Raw genomic sequence first — 22,468 nt, 5'->3', positions numbered from 1 at the left:
TTAGCCAGGCATGGTGGCGGGTGCCTATAATCCCAGTTACTCAGGAGACTGACGTGGAAGAATCACTTGAACCCAGGAGGTGGAGGTTGCTGTGAGCCGAGATCATGCCACTGCACTCCAGCCTGGGTGACAGAGTGAGACTCTGTCTCAAAAAAAAAAAAAAAAAAAAAAATAGGTACAGGTTTATTCTCCATATTCCACCCCAGCCCTCCAGGGCTCAGGGAGCAGGGACAGGCAGCCCAGAGGGTGAGAAGACCTAAATTCCTTCCCCTCCTCTGCTCTCCCAAGGTGACCCACAAATGGAGAAGTAACTGAGAGGCCACTTCTCAGTCTGATTGCAGAGTAACGGCCTTGATCACTATCTCCTTAGCCCAACGGACCAAACCCTCCACTTATCTACTTGACTGTAGGAGGATGGGCCAGGTCCAGGACCTAAAACCCTGGTTGCTGAATTCCAAGCTTGAGACCTCCCTAGTGGTGGAGGGTAGAAGCACAGACCCCCATTTGCCATTATTCTTCCTCATCCATTGACCCAGGTCAGGGGTACCATTTCACCTGGTGATTGGGATGACTAGTAAGGTTGGCTGCTCTCAGGAACCAATGCCACCATAAGCCTCACACTCACTCATTGTTTCTTTTTTCTTTTCTTTTCTTTCTTTCTTTCTTTTTTCATTTTTCTTTTTTCTTTTTTTTTCTGAGATAGTCTTGGCTCTGTCACCTAGGCTGGAGTGCAATGGCATGATCTCGGCTCACTACAACATCCGCTTCCCAGGTTCAAGCGATTCTCCCGCCTCAGCCTCTCAAGTAGCTGGGACCACAGGCACCCGCCATCATGCCTGGATAATTTTTTTATTTTTGTAGAGATGGAGTTTCACTATGTTGGCCAGGCTGGTCTTGAACTCCTGACCTTAGGTGATCTACCCGCCTTTGGCCTCCCAAAGTGCTGGGATTACAGGCGGGAGCCACCACACCCGGCCTTGTTGTTTCATTTCACAGATGGATAAATGGCATCTCAGAGATTTTAAACAAGTTGCCCAAGGTCACACAGCAAGTAGAGACAGGCCTGAACCATAGGCTCCCAGCTCCTTATCCACCCCCTAGCTATGTTTCTCTAGCCTCCTCTCATCAACCTCCCTCCTGAACAGACCATTCCCTCTTTCATGTCAACCCTGTTTTCATTGTATATAAACCCTTTGCAAAGATATTCCAATGACCTCAGTGACCTTTTCTGTCTGATTTAAAACAAGAAAAAACTTTTTTGAAGGTCTTCCAGGGACCAGACACTATGCTTCATTAAGGTTTTTACATCTGTTACTTAACAACCGCTTAATCCTTAAAAGTCATCCTACAAATTGGGCATTGCCATCTCTAGTCTATATATGTACCACAAAAACTCAGAGAAGTCAAATGACTTACCCAAGTTTGCACAACTAGTAACAAATGATGCATCAGATCCTAGCCTGTCTGACTCCCAAATCTTTGCTTTTTTTTTGCACACCCAGATGTGTTACTCCCAGATGATCTAGCCAATGATGCCAACATTGTTTTCAGCATCCGTGGAACCCTAAGCCTCTGGCTTAATGTTTGCATTTATGTTCATAGGGGTTTCAAACTCTGCCTCTTGTTCCAAGATTCAGTCCATCCCCTCATTATGCAGAGGGTAGGCCTTGCCATCTTGAGAGGCAGTGTAGGATGATGTATAATGAAATCACAAGTTCCAGGGTCAGCCCCTCTCTGCCTCAGCTTTCTTATCTGTAAACTAAGGCTAGTGACAAGATTTGCCTCCTGTGAGATCAGCTTAAGCAAAGCTCTCAGAAATATGTCTGGCACATGGGTTGAGTGAGGGTGCCCCTTGTCTATGAAAAAGCAATGAGTGTACTGTTGACTGAACCCCTACTGTGTGCTCTGCACTGTGTAAGGAACTCCATGGATTCAATGATAAAGAATCATTGATAAACTGTTTCACAGAGCTTAGTTAGTATCTTACAGGAGAGGAAAATGCACACACAAACCCATATTTTGCAATATTAGCCCAGTCCCTTTATTTCATGATTTTTACTTTTTAAGAAAAAAAAAATCTATTTATTTCTTTTGAGATGGAGTTTCGCTCTTATTGCCCAGGCTAGAGTGCAATGGCATGATCTCGGCTCACTGCAACCTTCGCCTCCCAGGTTCAAGTGATCAAGTGATTCTCCTGCCTCAGCCTCCCGAGCAGCTGGGATTACAGGCATGCGTCACCACGCCTGTCTAATTTTTTTGTATTTTTAGTAGAGACGCGGTTTCTCCATGTTGGTCAGGCAGGTCTCAAACTCCTGACCTCAGGTGATTGGCTCATCTCACCCTCCCAAAGTGCTGGGATTACAGGCATCAGCCACCGTGCCTAGCCAAGAAAATTGTTGTTTTTTTTTTTTTTGAGACGGAATCTCGCTCTGTCGCCCAGGCGGGAGTGCAGTGGCGCGATCTCGGCTCACTGCAAGCTCCGCCTCCTGGGTTCACGCCATTCTCCTGCCTCAGCCTCCCAAGTAGCTGGGACTACAGGCGCCCTCCACCTTGCCCGGCTAGTTTTTTTTGTTTTTTGTATTTTTTAGTAGAGATGGGATTTCACCGTGTTAGCCAGGATGGTCTCGATCTCCTGACCTCGTGATCCGCCCGTCTCGGCTTCCCAAAGTGCTGGGATTACAGGCTTGAACCACCGCACCCGGCCCAAGAAAAATTTTTTAATGAATGTACAATGTGCTCCTGTAAAGCACACTGTAGAGTGGACTGCTCGGGGAGTCTTTGCGGTGAACACACCAATGTGAACATGCCTAGGTCGAGATACAGAATGTGACTAGGAGCCCTGCAGCCTCCTTCATGCCCCTTCTTGATATTACTCCCCCAAAGAAGATCTCTGTGGACTGGAAGTCAAACTTCTGTCAAAGCACACACCCATAGCAGCAGAGATTTATGAGGAACCAGACAAAGCTCACCTACCATTTAGCACAGAACCTGATACCTAGTCAATCTTAATAAATGGGAAATATTATTACCCTTTGTTGTTAATATTGAAATAAGGGAAGCAATGCCTTCCCACACCAGAATATGAAGTCCAATAGGGCAAGGAGTGAAAATTCCACCTCAGTTGCATCCTCACAGCACTCATCACAGGGCTGAACCCATAGTCTACCATCTTTGAAATCAACAGATTCTCGTAGAGCAAGAGTTGAAATGGACCTGAGTTTGATTTCTTTCTCAACTTACTGTGTGACCTTAGACAAGTAGCATCCCTTCTCTGTGCCACACTCCAAAAAAAAATAGAGTTCTTGTTTCACCCCTCTCTGAGCCTCCAATCCCATATGAAGATCTGTGAATTGGAGGCATGCTGGAGAAAAAAATGGCTTTAGAACTTTGAGTTATTTTCTTCTGCTGACCTCTGCAGTAGAGAAGGGGTTGAGAATGCCTTCCTCCCTCCCCTCTGATTAAAGCTGTCTCACCTCCAGCTGGGCCAGAGTCCTGTGTCCCAAGATGAACCCAAGAGTGAGACAGTCTATCTTTCCTCCCGCTGTGCTTCATCCCGGTGTGATCCTAAGGGGAGTAACCAGCTGTAAAAGCACAAGGGTTAAAGGAACATGCTTTGGAGCAGGGTTGAATTTCAGTACGGGTTGCATTTAGAGGTTCAGTCTCAGGCAAGTCTTTTGACAGGTCCTAACTTCTCTGAGCCTGGTTGTGTAAAATAGGGCTGATAATTATGGATCACATGAGGTTGTCTAGGCAGGGTGCCTGCCACAGCAGGGGGTATGTTGTGGGCACTCAATAAGCGGTAACAACTAGTAGATGTTTTTGTGCCTATGTTACAAACAACCATATATCCCAAGTGCCAGGGAACTACGTCTTGTATTCCCAGGCCTCATTCAGAGTCTGACACATGGCAAGCTGTCTTATATCAGGTTTCCCCAGAAGGAGATCCTGAGACAGGGAGTTGCGTACAAGTGTTTATCTGGGAGTTGCAGAGAGTAGGAAGGAGCAGAGAATGCAGCTGAGGAAGGGAAGGCAACCCATAAAATGCATGAAATAAGGCCAACTACCACAGCAGGCCACTGGGAAACGGTGCCCAATACATGTTAGGTTTATTCCACTTGAGGGGTCGGGGATTGGGGTACTTATACATTCATTCCTGAGAGTTGTGGACTGTTCTCAGGGACATGTTAATTTCCTTACATATCAAACCAACCACAGTTCTGGGGTTGGAGAGAGAGAGAGAGAAAAGGCCTTTGAGTACAGAGATGCAAACTGGGCCATTGGGAGTCTACCTACAACCTTGAAAGGCCCTAGCAGCACCTATTTAGGTGCCCAGTAATGAGATGTTCTATGAAGAGAGCCAGCTGAGCCCATTCCTCCATCTCCAAAAGGCTCCATAGACCCAACTCCACCCTCCATCCTCCTCCTCAAGGAGTGTTAGCTTCTGACCCTTCTATGAAAGGTGTGGTGTGGGGAGAGATGATAAGGAAGAAGTTTCAATGAGGGCTAAGTAGAGTGGATCAGCGATCAGATGAGAAAATAAATCTGTTTTAGTAAAACTCATTTTATTGCAGGGAGGTGGAGGGAGAAACGGCAAGCAGAGGAGGGGAGGCAGCTGCCCAGGGGAGGATAGCTCTGAACTGCTGGCTGGGACCAGCTCAGTAGGAACAGATGAAAGGAAGTCTTCTGAGGCAGTGGGCTCGACGCCAGTGGCCTCCTGTGAAGGCAGAACAGAAAGGGACTTTCAGCCTCTTGTCCACCCCAATTCAACCCACAGGAGGGCCTCTTCTCCCACCCACACACCACTGTGGAGTCGAAGTATACAAAAGACCCAGGAAACCTCTCCCTCAAAGGGTCAGGCTCTTCGTAGCATCTCCTCCTTGGGGCACTTCCCACCTCCCAGACCTTCCCATCGTTCATCCCCAGCCCCAACTCACCTCGGGTACACAGGGACACACAGTGACCACCGCGGGACCAGGGCTGGTGAGCAGCCCAGTACGCAAAGTTCCAGCGGCTGCCGTCAACCCACTGAAAGCGTCTGCAGCGACCCTGGAGAAAGCAAGAGGGGAAGAAGGGATGGGGCAGAGGGAAGGCAGAGAGGCAGATCTGGCCCTGTATCTGCCAACTCCTCCTGCTGCCCACTGGGCAATGGGCCCTTCCCTGCTGGACCATCAAGGGAACTGTCCTGGTCATCTGAAATGCTGATCCACGGCAATCATCACCATCAGATTCTATGCATCCCAGTGACAGGCTTATCCTTCCAGCCCTAACAAAAGGTTGGCAACAGGGGTTGCCAACTCATCCTAGAGATGAGGAAACAAACTCACGGTCTTGTTTTTATTTATTTTTATTTATTTATTTATTTTTTTGAGGTGGAGTTTCACTCTTGTTGCTCAGGCTGGAGTGCAATGGCTCGATCTTGGCTCACCGCAACCTCCGCCTCCCAGGTTCCAGTGATTCTCCTGCCTCAGTCTCCCGAATACCTAGGATTACAGGCATGCACCACCATGCCCTGATAAGTTAAGTTACGTAGATAGTGAGAGATGGAAAGGAACTTGTACCCAAACCTCCTGATTCTAAATTCTCAGCTCTTCCCTGAATGCCCAGGCAGCCCCCTCGGTGTTGTCTGTGGGTTTCCATCTATCCCCGGTTCGTCTGGAGATTATAGAGGAGAAAAACAGACAAATCTGCCGCAAGTTGAGTACTGGCTGAGATCAGCAGGTGCACACCATTTAGTGTTCACACCTCTCTTACCGAGCCTGTGATCCTGCCTCCAATCCAGACTTGACCCTGGTTGAGCGCTCTGACTGTCCACTGGATTCGGGAATTAGTATTGAAGTTGTGGATGGAAGCCAGGTTGCCCCTGTAGCACCTCTGGCAAGTAAACTGCAGGGCAGGATAAAAGACAAATGGAGCATCCTTCCTACATGAATTCATGTGGGTCTTGAGTTCCCACAATTCATGTCCTCCCTCCCTGCCACAACCATTTAAAGATTGGAGACCAAAATGCCACCTCTGTTTCTAGGTGGACTTCCCTTCTTACTCCAACACCTCTGTGAGGCTCAGGTTCTACTGAGCCCTCACATCTACTGAGACAGGGCCTCTGGGACATCTACTGAGCCTCAATGGGGAAAAGAGCCAGTGATAGCAATGCTGGAGACATGTCCCACACCCCTCCCATGCTCCCGCCTCAGCCTCAGCCACAGGTCACTCACCCAAGCTTGGTTAAATGTGTGAGGACTTCTCACCAGGAGGTAGCGGCAGGTCGAGCACCCAGGGATGCCCACCACTTTTACTGTGTCCTCTTCCTCAGGACACGTAAGGTTTTTGTCCACCATATCTGGGACTGAGATCAACGCAACAGCCCCATCTTCCTTGGAGGTATCTTCACTTCCAGAGCCCCCCTCCTCTTCCTCCAGCTCCCTGGAAAGGATCTCCTCCACCTCCTGTTCTGGCATCTCCTCATCCTCAGGCAGGGTCTTAACACCCAAAGTGCTCTCAAAGGTGGAAGTCTCAGGCCCTGGCAGGGAGGATGGCCAAGTGTCCTTCCTTCACATCTCCCCTTGTTCCTCCCCAGAACCACGGACAGCTCCCACCTTGCCCTGGGCATCAGAGTGCTCAACCCTGCCTGGGAAGAGGAACCCGGAACCCAGTCTCCATGAGGGGAACCCAACATGCCCGACAAGGTCAGGGTGGTTAAGAGCATGGACTTAGAGTTGGGCAGTCATGGGCTTGGGTACTGGTTCTATCATCCACTAGCTTTATTTCTTCATCTGTGAAATGGGTATACAATACCACCTACTTCATGGAGATGCTAAGAGAGTTAAAGGAGAGAAGGCATGGAAAGTGCTGTGTACCCAGTAAGCTCAAAGTAAGCATCGTGGAGAAAGGACAAAATTGGGGATGTCACAGCAAAACCAAGACCACAGACATAACAGATGCCCTGAAAAATTCTTTCAACTCATGGCCATAGGGTCCCCATCCCTTTAAGCACACAGAAATTCAGAAATAGAAGACGATCAAAGAAGGGGGTGGGTGTGTAACTCTGACCTCATTTACTATAGAAAGGAAAAAAATGGAGAAAGAAAGACTGAAGGCAAACAACACTTACTCAGATGAAGAGCAGAAACTGCCCCAAATAGAAGAGCCAGAATTAGGGGGAGTTTCATCTTGGCTTTATCCTGCAATGGAGAACACAGTTTGTCATTGACACACACAGACACACACACACACACACACATCACAATCACACCATTAGGGGACTGTGGGAGTCAGGTGGAGAAAAAGAAGGCCTGAACAGAAATCTGGATGGGACAGAAAATCTCACACCAAGCTCAGTTCCTGATGCTCCAGGATCCGGGACACAAGGACCTCTTTCCAAACAGGACGCAGCAAACCCTGAGGGGTGGTTGAGGCTGGCTTTCCTTCAGGCCTGGAAGTAAAGAAGGAACTATTACACTTGTTTGTTTGTACTTAATGGGTCCCTCAGAGTCTATGACATAAAAGAGGAGGGAGAAGCAATGATTATTGGCTTTCCTAGGAACACACAGGACTTAGAAGGTATGTCCCCTCCTCAAAGCTCAAGAAGCCACCCACACTCTCCTTCATGTCTCCACCGTCTTCCCCAGCCAAGGAGCGCTTTCACATCCCACAGAAGGAATGTGCAAGGCAGAGGATGCAGGCTGCCCCTGCCAACACCTCGTAACCTGAAAGCCACTGGTAGACCCCTGCCAGCCCTCCAGAAACCGTCAGCCACAGCCAGGGACCTCCTGGGAGAATAAACTGTCGCCAGCTCCACCACAGCAGAGAAAGCACTCACTCACCTAGAGACCTTCCTGGGTCTTTAGATCTTCCCAAAGCCCAGGTCCTTCTTGGCTCCCTCTCACAAAGACATCTTATATAGAGGCCTTGGAGGAACTTCCCCCAGGGGGAGAGAGTTTGCCTCTGTCAGAGGGAGATAGCAAGGCTGATAAGGACCATTTCATCACTTCCCTGGGGAGTCCACTCATTCAGTGAAGATTTCTCTCCTGGTACCTCCTTCAGGAACCCAGGGACCATCTAGAACAGCCCTGGGCAATGGTTCTTATCCTGGGCTACACTTCAGAATCGCCTTGGGTGCTTTTCCAAAATACACATCTCCCCTGCTTTACTGGTGTTTTGAATTGCCACAAACATTTTGAGAGCAAATCTGTCCATATCTATTAGAATAAAAAATACACATTTGATCAGTTTCACTCTTTGGAGACCATCCTTTAGACATAAAAGCACCTATAAGTAAGAAAACTTTTACAGAGTTGTGTTATTGCTTGTCTGTTTGTAGAAATGAAAGCAATCTTGAGATCCATCAATTGGACACTGAATAAAATGTGTTCTCTCTCTTCTACAGAAAGTTGTATGGCTATGAAAAGAAGATCTGGACCTGTATCTATAAACCTGAAGAGATGTGTGCGTGACATTATGAAGTGAAAAAAGGCAAGATACTGAGGAAAGTATTTAGTATGTGAATAGTTTTACAAGGAAAACAAACCCGCACAGGTGCTTATCTGTGAGCGTCCTTATGTGGCCATTGATGGAGGGAATGCTAAGAGGAATCACACCAAATAGTTGACCTTGTCGCCTCCAGAAGCAGAGGAGGAGAGGGAAGAAAGCGGGAGGCAGATTGTTGTTTATCCTCTTTTTATAACTTTGCATTTCTTCAGTGGTTATGGCAAATGTGTGCTGAACCTGTAATTTTGAGGCTGCCTTAGTAAATATTTTTTAAAATATGCAGATGCCCTGACCAGAAACTTCTGATTGGCTAACAGGTCTAGAGTGAAGGTCAGATGTCTGCATTTTTGCTTAAAGTTTCCCAGCTGATCGTGATGGAAGATGGGTCTAGGAGTCACTGTCCTGAGAATCTTCAAGTACGGGAAATGTTCACATACGTCTAACTGCTTTCCTTCTGAATCACACCACTGAGTTGGCCAACCTACCAGCCTTCATGTGGTAACATTTACTGAACATTTTTAAATGCCATGCATGGCAAGTGGCTGGATGCAGTGGCTCATGCCTGTGATCCCAGCAGTTTGGGAGGCCGAGGTGGGCGGATCATTTGAGGTCAGGAGTTTGAGACCAGCCTGGCCAACATTGCGAAGCCTCATCTCTACTAAAAATACAAAAATTAGTCTGGTATGGTGGTGCCTGCCTGTAATCCCAGCTACGTGGGAGACTGAGGCAGGAGAATCACTTGAACCCAGGAGGTGGAGGTTGCAGTGAGCTGAGATTGCACCACTGCACTCCAGCTTGGGCAACACAGTGAGACTCCATTTCAATCAATCCATCAATCAATCAATCAAAATGCCATTCATGGCAAGTATCACCTCATTTAGCCTCTTTTTAAAAACCTAGTGAGGTAGGTGGTTGATACCCCATTTTCCAAGTGAGAAACTCAGGCTCTGTGTGGCTCATGACTCCCCCACAACACTGCCCTTATTGGATCAATGCCCTGTATACACCCTTTTGTAGCTCCAACAGCTTGTTCTTATCATAGTCATTTTACTTTTCTTGTGAGATTACTTGGTTAATGGATTAACATGGGTCTTCCTTCATGATGGTGAAGGCTGCATCTCTTTACTCACCATTGTATCCTTGGTGCTTAGTATAGTGCCGGGCACATAGTAGGTACTCAATAAACATATGTTGAAGTAATTAATGGTTAAGTAACGTGGTCAGGTAAATAACAGGGTTAGAATTCAAATCCAGTTCTTTCTTTCCCTTCCCATGTGTCTGCTTATGTGTCAAAAATGATGTTGTCCAGTTGGAGATAAAAACAGAGCGAAGCATAGATCCTGTATTCTATTTGCTTACAACCTAATTTGTAAGATGAGTAAATCGAGGTCAAACAAAAGGAAAAGGGTTAAGACCAAGCCAGCAAACACCCTCTGCTAATTCAGAAGGAAGTCCATCCATAGAAAAAGAGAGCAGAAAAGGCTCCATGAACCAAGGAGCTGATTCCTACCTGGATGGAAAGGTGCAACTAAAAGGGAAGGAAACAGGCATTTCAAGTAGAAGGAACAGCTTGAGCAAAGATGTGGAGGTTGGACAACCTTGGCGTATGCACAGGACACTGTTATTGCCTTCATAACTAAAGTTAACAGTACACACATTGGGAAGGAATCAGAAAAACAAGGAAAGATGCATTTCATCTTGAGCCGAGGATGGAGATAACCATCCACTGTCTCCATTGATTTAAAAGACAGAAGCAGGAAAGGACAGACTCCACAAGAGCCTCGTCAGGAGCTTCGAGCTGGGTTCTGCCCACTCCCATCTGCAAGCCCTCCCCGCAGGGCCTCTTTGGCAGTTGGACAGAGGATTACCGTCAGAAGGTAATGAGAGGGAGCCCATTCTTGGAAGCCAGTTGACTGCTCAGGGACACTCACCCCTAGGGAAGTCTCTCTTTTAGGTCACACAATCCAGGATCTGAAATCCACAGCTTAGCAACCCTGAAAATTTCATTTCATCAACATTCACTGGAAGTATACAGCAGTGTCTGAGAGGGTGGGTTCTGGAGTCAGACAGTCCAAGTCAGACTCAAAGTGACTGGGTCTAGCACTTAATAGCTGTGTGTCGTGTCCCTGGACAAGTTCGTTAAACTTTCTGTACTTCATTATCATCATTTATGAAATAGAGATGGCAATACCTACCTCATGGGGTAGGGTGAGAAATGAATGAGATAATTCACATGTAGCATGCATGCTGTGAGATGCCCAACCACCTCACCCCTTCCTGTGGTTTCTGGGATTCCATTTCTTATGGATCTTGGTGGAGGGTAGGCCTCTCATTTTTTAAGGCAAAAGTGCCTAATAGATTTCCAGCTTCCTTTGCAGCTAAGGCATATGACTGGGCTCTATCAAAGAGAAGAAGCATCTGTTCAAGACTTTGAATCTGGAGCTAGTGACCAAAAAGATGGAGGCCAAGAAGGTCTCTCTCTGGCAGTGGCGTTGGCAAGATTGAGTACCTGGAGTTGCAGTACCCACAGAGGCACTGCAGGATACATTGATCCAGGGTCTGGGCCCTACAACATCCTGGGTGCCAGCCACAAGGTCTAGGTCTCAGCAGCAGTGGGATTCTCCCTAGACCTGTTCTGCAGCCTGACTTTGGCTCCATGTCTGGTTTTCTGGCCCTTCCTGCAATTTCATGAGCTACTCCATTTCCTTTCGGTCCTGGATTTTTCTACTCAGATCTGCCGTGAAGAGTTTCTGTTGCCTGCCATTAAGAGCCCTAACTGATGCAGCATTTAGCGCAGGAATGGTATTTAGTTATTGCCTAGTAAATGAATGCTACCCAGGGTCTTTGAGTGTGACCGACATTAATCAAACTCTCAAGAGACTGATGTCTACTTCTAGTGCCAATGACACAAATGAGGTTGAACTGTACTCACACGGGGCCCACTTGCCCGGGCTCTCTGATAAGTACATTCTCTCCCTGCATCACAACTATGGTGTGCTCAGGACTTGAATTTTGAATAGGAGCAAAGAGCTGGAGGCCTTTGGGTCCGGTGCCTTTGAGCAAGAGAACTGATACCCATCATCTCCATTTAATCCTCGGCCCTGCCTCCTTCCCCAAGAAATGTTGACTCAACATTGCAGGATCCTGAATCTTAGGCATCCTCCTTTCTAGCCCTAAAGTTACTACCGAGGCTTGGAGGTTCCTAAACAGACTCAGTCAATCCTCTCCATACCAGCACTCCCAAAGGGGACCTGATAGATCACCGCTGCATTTAATCTTTTCTGATCTCATTCTTGGGGACTCACCCCAACTTTAGGCTTGTGGGAGAGCGTGCTACAGCTCCTGGTACAACCTGTCCAGTGTCAGACCTGGTACTGAGGGATCTGCCCCCCTACAAGGGTGGGCTGCTGCAACAGGAGAAAAACGTGTGCACCAGGCAGAGCACAGATCACCTTGGAGATGGTGCCAATACCAAGGAGTTCTCGGGATGCCCCTCGCATGCCCAACCCCCAACACATGGCAGCTTAAAGACTAAAAAAAAAATCACAGCTCTAGATACGCAGCTCACACTATTTAGCCCTCACCTCCACCTGCGTCCCTCCCCACACCCTGCAGCAGAACTTTTCAAACTGGAAACTACGAATAGGCTTCAAGGGACCATGAACCCTGCAATTATAGACAACATATGGTTTGATATTTCTAGGGTGAGGGTCCAAACCCTCCATGAGATTCTGTGATGACTTCCCAAAAGGCAAGAGAACCTCTAACTTTACTGGGTGATTTTTTCCAGAAGAACCAAGAATGACATCCCACTGTTCTTCACCAAAATAATCCTGCTTGGACCTTTTGATAGGCAGGATTCAGTTGTCCCCTGGTGCGCTCTGCATAATCGCTGGGACTGTAAATAGGATGGATTTTACTCCTGTGGTTGTGTGATGTTACATGCCACAGTTGACTTTAAGGAAAAGGGACTGCCCTGTATGGGTATGATCTAATCAGGTGATCCCTTAAAAGGGACAGGGCTCTCTTCCTGAAGTCAGAGATTACAACCATGTGTGTGATTCAATACAAGGGAAATTCTCTATTGCTGGCTTCAAGGATGGAAAAGACCACGCACGTGGCAAGGAATGTGGGCAGCCTCAAGGATCTGAGAGCAGCCCTCATCTGACGGTCAGCAAGAAAACAGGACCTCAGCCCTGCAACCCCAGGGAACAGAATTTTGCCACAACCACATGAGCCTGGAAGAGAACCCTAAACTCTAGATGAGCACACAGCCCAGACAACATCTTGATTTTAGCCTTGTGAGACCCTGAGCAGAAAACCCAGCCATGCTGGGCCCACACTGCTGATGGACTCATGGTGAGCTAATAAACATGAGTTGTTTGAAGCTGCTAAATTTGTGGCAGTTTGTTATGCAGAATAGAAGACTAATACAGCCCTCAAGGCCCATCTCCCTCCCATGGTGAAATTTACAGTGGGTGCAGGAATTGGCAGAGAAGGGTCCCACAAGAATGGGCTGAGCAGCTGCTGGCAAATAACCCAGAGACAGCAGAGAGGTAAGATGGACAGTGAGAAAGAGAGGTTTGATTCAGGGCAGAGATCTCACCATTCTCTCCCTCAGACCACAGGAAGCCAGGTGGCCCTTCTAGTTACAAGTTCTGCTCCAGGATTCTCTCCCCGCCCTCAGAAAAGTGATGGACTCCAGGGACCTGCCCTCTGGGGCTGATCAACTGCTTGTTAGCTGGGCTTGGCCAATATCCTCATGGGGCAGATAAAAGCTGGTGAAAGTGCTAACACCACCGCAGGGGCGAGTGGCCCGGGAGATATGGACTGGGCTGTTGTTCTGTGAAATCGGCCTGGACAACAGTTCCCCATTTGGATGCCCCAACGATTGACCAAGACTATTGGCATGTGAGATCTGGAAGGCCCCTTAGAAACGAGCCAGCCTCGTCCCCATGCTCAGACAGGTTCTTCCCGCTTCCTCAGGAGTGACATTATCCTCCTTCCCCTCCAGGGACCTCTGCTCCCAGAGACCATGAACATTCAGTGAGCTTAGAAGGAATATGACTTTGCAGTAATTGCCTCCCCTGCCCCACCTTCCACCTTCCCCAGTCCATCTACTTCTCCCCATCTCTGCTGCCACCTCACTAGCCCCTGCGACCATATTTGATAACATGTATCACAAGCCATTGTCCCCACGCTTCCCATTCAAAGTCTTCCCACATACTAGCAATTAACTCAAACCCATTACAACCATCTGCAAAGTCTTTCATGATCAGGCTCTTGTCTACCAGCTCAAACTCACTGGCATGCCAAGTGACCCTTGTCATACTGGTCCCCGCTCCATTGGCCAAGCTAAAGCATTTGTACTGGTTAAAAGTCTACCTCCTCAGACGAGCCTTCTCTGAGAACTCTTTCTAAAAGAAGCCCACCTACCCCATTCTCCTATTTGGTACTTTTGTTCCACGTCATCACATTTATTTCCACCAGAGCATTTACCAAAATGATACAATCTTGCTTTCTTACTGGTTTCTTGTTTATTGTCTGTCTCTTTCAGAAATTAAACTTCATGACAACAGGGACCTTGTCTGTCTCGTTCACGGCCCTATAACTTACCCAGATCATAGAAGGAGTTTTTCCATTACATCATGAATTAATTAATCAATTGACTAATCAACTTGAACTTTACCCCCTGGAGAAAGTTTAACTGTGTTTAGGTCAGAGTACAAGTCTATTTATTTCGATTCTGCAGGTATTTTCTGAGCCTCATCCACCATGCACACAAGCCTCTGCCAGACTCTGGATCATCCATCCATCCATCCATTCATTCATTCATTCATTCATTCAATAAATACTTAAAGAGAACCTCTAGCTTCAGGGAGGTTTAAGGTAGCTGATAAATAAGGCAAACAGGATGAACATATTAGTAAAACGGCAATGTATTGAGGAGACACTCAGAAGTGTAGAACTAACATGAATGGAAGACACACACATTTTCAGTGCTGCCAGGATCACATAAAGGGCGAGGGCAGGCAGAGTAAGGCTTTCTTGAGGAGAAGTGCTTATCCTGGGCTCAACAGACTGACAGACAGGATAGGATAAGTAGAGGAGAAGTGGGATGGCATTTTTGGGGGGCCAACCATGTCCTGGTAGTGCTGGAAATTGAGCCAGGATATGGATGATTTTGTGTTTCTTGGAGGTTAAGTCAATGAGTGAGCGGGCTTCTCTGCTTTGCACCAAAGCCAAGCTCCTCCAGCAAGCAGTGTAGACCCGCTGACCACTTCCTCAACACCCTCTTCCTCCTCATACCATAGCAATCTTGTTTCTGTTATCCCTGTTGCTCCACCAAAACTGCTTTTGCCAAGGTGCCCACTGACCACCCCATTGCCAAACCCAACAGACATTCTTCAGTTATTATTCTACTTGACCTCTGCAGTACTGATACCTCTTCACTTCCCCCTTCTTAAGAACTGCTTCCCTTCTCAATAGCCTTTGTGGCCATTCCCTCCCAATTTCTGCTGGCAGGCTCCTCTTACTCTTCTGGATGGTTAAATACTGGGCATCACCTGGCTTCTTGGTGCACGTCTTTCCCAACTCTGCACACCCTCCACAGGTTATGTCATCTCTCGTGGCTCAAGCTACCAAATATATACACAGATCATTCCCAAGTCTTCATCCCCAGCCCCAGGTCTGCTTCTGAGATGCACTCACACATATAATCACCCAAGGTGCTTCTCCACTCCCATGGGCATTGTGAGTCCAACACATCTCAGACTGAACTCAACACACAAACACACACACACACACATACACACACAAACCCGCTTCACTTTTTGTGGGCACTTTCTCAGAAGAAATCATCACCTTCCAACTAGACCTGCAAGGCAGCACTCTGGGCATCCTTCATCCCTCCTGCCCGTCATCCACACATTAGTAAGTTGTAGTGCTTTCTTCACCATCTCATCCAGCCACCCATCCCCATTTCCTCTGCCACTTTCCTAGTCACCTGCTGACCATTTTTCATCTGGGTCATTTCAGTGGCTCCCAAATTACTTTCCCTACCTCCAGTCTTACCAACTCCTCCACCTCTGATGCACTGTCTACAAGCAGCCAAAATGAGCTTTCTAAAACCCAGAACTGATTACACCAGCACTTTCCAATTACTCCTTCTTGCTCTCGGGCACACTCTCTTTATGTTTTGGCCCCTACTTACCTAAACCTCTCAACACTGTGGACATTTTTGACTGGATACTTTTTTGTTACAGAGGCCTGTCCTGTGCATTGTTAGATGTTTAGCAGCCTCTCTGATCTCTACCAAAACGGCACTAGTAGTACCTTCTCTGCTGGGCTGTGACAATTAAAACATGTCTCCAGACATTACCAAATGTCCCCTCTGGGGCAAAACTATGCTCAGCTGAGAACCACTTCTTGACAACCTCAGTTCTCCCCCTCACCACACACACACAGTGCTCCAATCATGTTGAACACCCTGCTATTTTCCTAACATGACATGATCGCCCATATTTTGTCACATGTCATTTCACCTGCCCAGAATGTCCTTTCCTTCCTAACCACTGCGCTCATTCCTTTTCTTCATGGAAGTTTCAACCAAGGATCACCTCTTCCAGGAAGCCTGCCTTGGCTCTCCCAGAGAACGGTAGCAAGGAGACTAATCAGGGCTTCTCTCTAGTCCAGCCCCCTTCCCACTTCATTGTAGCAATCTTCTTGCTGTTTCCCCAGTACAGCTAAAGCCTTGCCTCCTTCACCTGTGCCTCTCTGGTCCTGCACAGTTCCGGAAACACAGTAGAGGCTCAATTCATGTTTGCTGTGTAAGTGAATACATGAAGAAAAACAATTTTTGTTTAAGCCTGTCAAAGATTGAGTTGGGCTCCCTGAAATGAGACCTTAGGCAGGAATTTCTAGGTGCTGAGTATGTTAAGTGCTCCATGTCATTCAATGTTCTAAACAACTTTAGGATGCAAGTGCCATTAAACTTCATAAATTACAGACAAAAGACTGATCCTGGGAACGGTTAAGTCACTTGCCAGGCAAGTGTCAGAGCCAGGATCCGAATGAAGAGGCTGCGTTCTTGTGCATGCCTCACTTCCCCATGGTAGTGAATAACTAGCACAAAGCCATTTGCGTACAGTTCTTTAATGTAACTTACCCTTTGCCTACGTTCTTTAATGTAACTTACCCTTTGCTTACGTTCTTTGTGTGTACATTCTTTAATGTAACTTACCCTTTGTCTATGTTCTTTAATGTAACTTACCGTTTGCCTACATTCTTTAATGTAACTTACCCTTTGGGTATGTACATTCTTTAACGTAACTTACCCTTTGGGTGTGTACGTTCTTTAACGTAACTTACCCTTTGGGTATGTACGTTCTTTAATGTAACTTACCCTTTGGGTATGTACATTCTTTAACGTAACTTACCCTTTGCTTATGTTCTTTGTACATTCTTTAATGTAACTTACCCTTTGTCTATGTTCTTTAATGTAACTTACCCTTTGCCTACATTCTTTAATGTAACTTACCCTTTGCATATGTTCTTTAATGTAACTTACGCTTTGCATACCTTCGTTAATGTAACTTACCCTTTGCCTACCTTCTTTAATGTAGCTTATCCTGTAAGATGCATGGGGCAGGTGATGATTTGGAAAGCACAAAGAATGTGGTCCTTGGATTTTAAAAGACCCTGGTTCCATTCTTGGTTCTGCTGGACCACCTTGGTAGTTCCCTCATCCCCCCAGTCTCCTGTTGCTCATGTGTGAGTTGTTAAGGATGACCACCTCGCAGATGTTGCAGGGCTTGAGGAGGACCAACTGAAATGTGGTGACACAGTAATCTACTAAGTGCCTGAAACATGGTGCCCCCAACAAACAAACAACAATCCTGAATATTGTCCTATGTTAGGGATAGAAAAAGCAAGTCTTGGAAAACTTAAGTGGTGGTCCAAATTTTGCATGCCAGTAAATGGTGGAGCTTGGAAAAGAACTCTAACTCTTCTGTTGTCCATAAGGAGAAATTTTCTGAGCCTCTTCTACATAAATGCTCATTACCATGTGAGACACATCACAGTCCCCACCATCAGGGAGCTAGAAGCTTAGAGATGGGATTGTAGGTTGAATCTCTCTCTCTCTCTCTCTCTCTCTCTCTCTCCCCCTCCCTCCTCTCTACCCCTATGTGTCCAGTATTTATTGATTTATTGGGTCTCCATTCTGTGCTAAGTAGGGTACAAAGTTCTCAGGATGCAGTAGGCAATAAAAAATATACAGTTACTGTCTGTGTGGAGTTCCCGAATGAAAGCCTAATGGAAGACACACCTGAATATTTTTAATACCCTATGATGGTACATTAAACTGCAACTGTGACAAGCTCTATGCCAGAGAGGTACCTGGTGCTATGAAAACCAGTACTAGGTAACAGTACAGAAAGGAAGGGATATCTGAGCTGAGAACTGAGGGAACTATAGGAGTTAGCTATAGGTTGGGTAGGACACATTCCACAGAAACACAATAAAACTGTTTCACGGCCAGGCCTGGTGGCTCATGCCTGTAATCCCAGCACTTTGGGAGGCTGAGGTGGGCAGATCACAAGGTCAGGAGTTTGAGACCAGCCTGGCCAATATGGTGAAACCCTGTCTCTACTAAAAATACAAAAAAAATTAGCTGGCGTGGTGGCGCATGCCTGTAATTCCAGCTACTCAGGAGGCTGAGACAGGAGAATTGCTGGAACCTGGGAGGTGGAAGTTGCAGTGAGCTGAGATCACACCATTGCACTCCAGCCTGGGTGACAGAGCAAGACTCTGTCTCAAAAACAAACAAATAAAAAACTGTTTCACTGTCATATAGTGTACTTGACCTGTAATATGATTTTGCATATGTAATAAAAATTAGTAACTGCCATTAATGAAGGACCTACTATGTGCCAGGGCCAAGCACTTTTCACGTGGAGACTTACGTATCCTTATTACTCTCTGAAGTGGGCACTATAGGTAGCAAACCAAGGCACTAAGATGCTTCATGACTCCTAAAACGACACCTGATCTGAGAACATGATAACAGGACTCAGATCTGTCTGCCTGCACTCTTCCCCAGCCCAGGGCTCTGAAAGGAATTCATAGCCCCACCCCTGATAATTGACATTCCTACGCACTTGGATTCTCTCTGTTGACTGCTGGGGAGACAAAAGTATCGCAAAATTTGAATGTAAAGATTGATATTTTTCATTGACTTTGGCTTAAGATTTGGAGTAATTCGAAAGTCTTTTGTTTTTTTTTTTTTTTTGCCTTTGAAGTTTTCCCATTCCAAATAATAAAGAACTTGTGCTGTTTTGTTAGGTGGAAACAAGCTAAGGCAAGTGCTTGCAGGGAGGTTTTCCATCCTGACCTATAGTAGTGGCGTTCCAGACTCCACCAGGAGTGAAATGTGGTGCAAGCTCTGAAGGGTGCACAGATGTTACTAATAACACCTGCGGCCACACACAGCACAGCTGCTACAAGCCAGGTGGTTGATATTGATCACTCACTACATGCCAGGTCCTCTTTGAAGTGCTTGATGTTCCTCCAGCCACTCAATCCTTACAACTCTCTAAAGTATTCCTATTGTTACTCCATTTTACAGATGAAGCAGTGGAGGTACCAGGAATCTAAGTGCCAGAGCTTGTGTTGGGAGGAACTGGAAGTTGGTCCATTTCCAGATGGACTGTCCAGAGCCCAAGCTGCTGCTACCTTTTATTCCCAAGGTTAGTCCTTGCAACAAACCCCTGTGGTACCTATTTCCATTACAGCTGAGGAAACTGAGGCTCAGGGTGGTTAAGGTCACACAGCTGGTCAGTGCCTGCAAAGCACAGAGCCTTTCCCACACACCCTACTGCTCTAGCCTACCTGCAGGCCTGGGAGGTGACACTGGACCCAGGAAAGAATATACTGAGGGGCCTGTAGGCAGATGTTTGGAATTAGAACATAAAAACTCAAAATCGGGCCGGCTGCAGTGGCTCACGCCTATAATCCCAGCACTTTGGGAGGCCGAGGTGGGAGGATCACGAGGTCAAGAGATCGAGACCATCCTGTCCAACATGGTGAAACCCTGTCTTTACTAAAAATACAAAAATTAGCTGGGCGTAGTAGCACCCACCTGTAGTCCCAGCTACTCAGGAGGCTGAGGCAGGAGAATCACTTGAACCAGGAGGCGAAGGTTGCAGTGAGCAAAGATTGTGCCACTGCACTCCAGCAAACAAACCACAACAACAACAACAACAAAGAACACCTCAAAATCCCTGAAGGGTCTGGTGTGAACACAAGCCATGGTCCTGGGTTTAAGACTCACTCAGACATTGTCCTGTCTGTGAACTCCTTATCACCAAAGGACTGGGGCTTATTATGCCTGGAAGCCTGGATGGAAAATGTTCTTCCCAAAGAATGTCAGAGGAATGACTCACTGCTGTGCTCGTGTCACACCTGAAGCATTTGAGAGCCATCTATCCCCTGAGGGGCTGGCAGGAAAAAGGGCTCCTAGACATAACCACTGGGACCATCCCTCCAAGCGTTGAATTTGGGAAGGATTGCTTGAGCCTGGGAGGTCAAGGCTGCCGTGAGCCATGATCTTGCCACTACAGTCCAGCCTGGGTGACAGACTGAGACCCTGTCTCAAAACAAAAACAAAACAAAACCAGAACAAAACAAACCAAAACAAAAAAACGTTGCAGGAGGAAGGCTCTTAGGGCAGAAAGATGAGATCTGTGCCTGTGGGTCGCTTCTCCTGCTTACTCCCTCTCGCCCATCTTCCCTAGAAATCATCTCTGATTCTCACAGAATAGAAGTGTTCGTGGCAGCACCTGGGCAGGACCTGCCAGCACCTTCAGCTAAAGCACAGTTAGCACCAGATTATGGATGGTGATTAGCAGGTGTGAGGTCGTTCTCTGGAATATCCCAAGGTGCTCTTTTGTGATAAGCCCACTTGACAACTGCTCGCCCGTCAGCTGAGTGTTATTATTACTTGTACTCTCTAGTCTGCTGACCGGAGCTGCCCTCTGGCTCACCACCATCTAGGACCCCTGCACAAGCAGGGAAGGGGAAAGGAGGTAGGGGGTGGATGGGGATAAATAAGGTATGGCAGAGCCATGAGATGGAGTTGTGAGCAGCCATTTAAAATCATGGTTTTGGCTACTATTTGATTACATAAGGAAAAGCTTATGAGATAATTTTAATGATCACATACATCCAGTCAAATGACAGGAGGGAACATAGCAACATGTTAACTATGATTATCTCTGAGTTGTCCATTTAATAGTGATGCGTCTTTTTCACGCCCCTCTTTATTTTCTCATCTGTTTTACAAGAATAAATGCAGGCTGGGCATGGTGGCTCATGCCTGAAATCTCAGCACTTTTGGAGGCCAAGGCAGGAGGATTGTTTGAGGCCAGGAGTTCAAGGCTGCATTTAGGTATGATGATGCTGCATTTACCCTGGGCAATAGAGCAAGACCCCACCAGAAGAAGAAGAAGAAGAAGAAGAAGAAAAGAAGAAGAAGGAGAAGGAGAAGGAAAAGGAGAAGGAGAGAAGGAGGAGGAGGGGGAGGAGGAGGAGGAGGAGGAGGAGGAGGAAGAAGAAATGTAAAGTAAAGGTAATGTCTAAATGAATGTGACCTTGCAAGTCAGACAGACCTGGTTTAAATACCAGCCCCACAATGCACTAATGGGTGAATCTTTCTTTCTTCATCTGTGAAATGGGGCTGATCATATGCACTTCCCTGGGCTGAATAGGCTTAAAGGGGATCATCACACAAAGTTCCTATTTCATGCTGTTTTCTGTTCCTTACACAGCAGGTGTTCTCCCCCAATGGAAGGGCCCAGGTTGGCACTGTGGGGGTGTGATGGGGGCCAATTCATCTCCAGTTCCTCTCTACTGAGGCTGGTTGCAGAAGAGAAGGGTTGCATTGGAAGCCCATTGCTGATTGAAATAAAAACTTGTGAAACCCCTGGGTTGCTTGCTTCCTCATTGGTTCCACTTGAGGAAGAAGTTGCAGGAGGTGCCAGGTACAGTGGCTCACACCCATAATCCCAACACTTTGGGAGGCCAAGGTGGGAGGATCACTTGAGCCCAGGAGTTTGACACCAGCCTGAGCAACAGAGCGAGACTCCCCAATATCAATAAATAAATAAATAAATAAATAAATAAATAAATAAAAGATTAGCCAGACGTGGTGGCACGAACCTGTAGTCCCAGCTACTCAGGAGTTCAAGCAGGAGGATTGTTTGAGCGTGGGAGGTCAAAGCTGCAATGAGCTGTGATCACACCACTGCACTCCACCCTGGGTAACAGTGAGAACCTCTTTCTAAATAAATAAATAAATAAAGTTGCAGGAGGAAGCCTCTCAGGACAGAACGATGAGAGCTTCGCATGTGGCCGCTTCCCCCACTTACTCTCCTCCTGCCCATCTTCCCCAGAAATCGTCTCTGATTCTCACAGAAGTGTACTGTACACTTCCTGGGGAATCCAGGCATCTTTTCTTCCTTTAAATAACAGTTTTATTGAGATATAATTAACATACCATAAGTCCTCCTGTTTTCATCACCCAAAAGAAACCCCTTCCTCATGAGCGATCACTACCCATGGCCTCCACCCAGGCCTACCCAATCATGAATCTACTTTCTGCCTCTACAGATTGGCCTATTCTGGAAATTTCTTTTTTTCTTTTCTTTTCTTTCTTTTTTTTTTTTTTTTTTTTTTTTTGAGACAGAGCCTCACTCTGTCACCCAGGCTGGAGTGCAGTGGCACGATCTTGGCTCACTGCAACCTCCACCTCCCAGGCTCAAGCAGTTCTTATGCCTCAGCCAACCAAGTAGCTGGGATTACGGGTGCATGCCACTATGTTCGGCTAATTTTAAGTAGAGACAGGGTTTCACCATGTTGGCTGGGCTGGTCTCAAACTCCTGGCCTCAAGTGATCTGCTCACCTTGGCATCCCAAAGTGCTGGGAT

At 46.9% G+C, this 22,468-nt stretch overlaps 1 protein-coding gene across 6 annotated transcripts; it reads right to left on the bottom strand.

The window, feature by feature from the left end:
- Positions 1-4,545: 4,545 nt before the first annotated feature.
- On the bottom strand, positions 4,546-7,922 carry PRG2 (proteoglycan 2, pro eosinophil major basic protein). 6 transcript variants are annotated; one of them, XM_025355343.1, is made up of 6 exons: positions 7,821-7,878; positions 7,109-7,178; positions 6,213-6,517; positions 5,752-5,883; positions 4,935-5,046; positions 4,546-4,714 (listed from the first exon to the last, which is right to left on the bottom strand). In XM_025355343.1, exons 2-6 carry the CDS (start codon positions 7,164-7,166, stop codon positions 4,656-4,658), a joined length of 666 nt encoding a protein of 221 aa, XP_025211128.1. In that variant the 5' UTR covers positions 7,167-7,178; positions 7,821-7,878; the 3' UTR covers positions 4,546-4,655. The 6 variants fall into 6 exon arrangements, with proteins under 6 accessions (XP_025211128.1, XP_025211129.1, XP_025211132.1 ...); XM_025355344.1 differs by having other exon boundaries at positions 4,547-4,714; positions 7,704-7,878; XM_025355347.1 differs by having other exon boundaries at positions 4,547-4,714; positions 7,105-7,178; positions 7,813-7,852.
- Positions 7,923-22,468: the final 14,546 nt, after the last annotated feature.

Source organism: Theropithecus gelada, chromosome 14, assembly GCF_003255815.1.
Source record: "Theropithecus gelada isolate Dixy chromosome 14, Tgel_1.0, whole genome shotgun sequence".
Lineage (NCBI taxonomy): Eukaryota > Metazoa > Chordata > Mammalia > Primates > Cercopithecidae > Theropithecus > Theropithecus gelada.
This window is presented reverse-complemented; position numbering and strand designations above follow the sequence as displayed.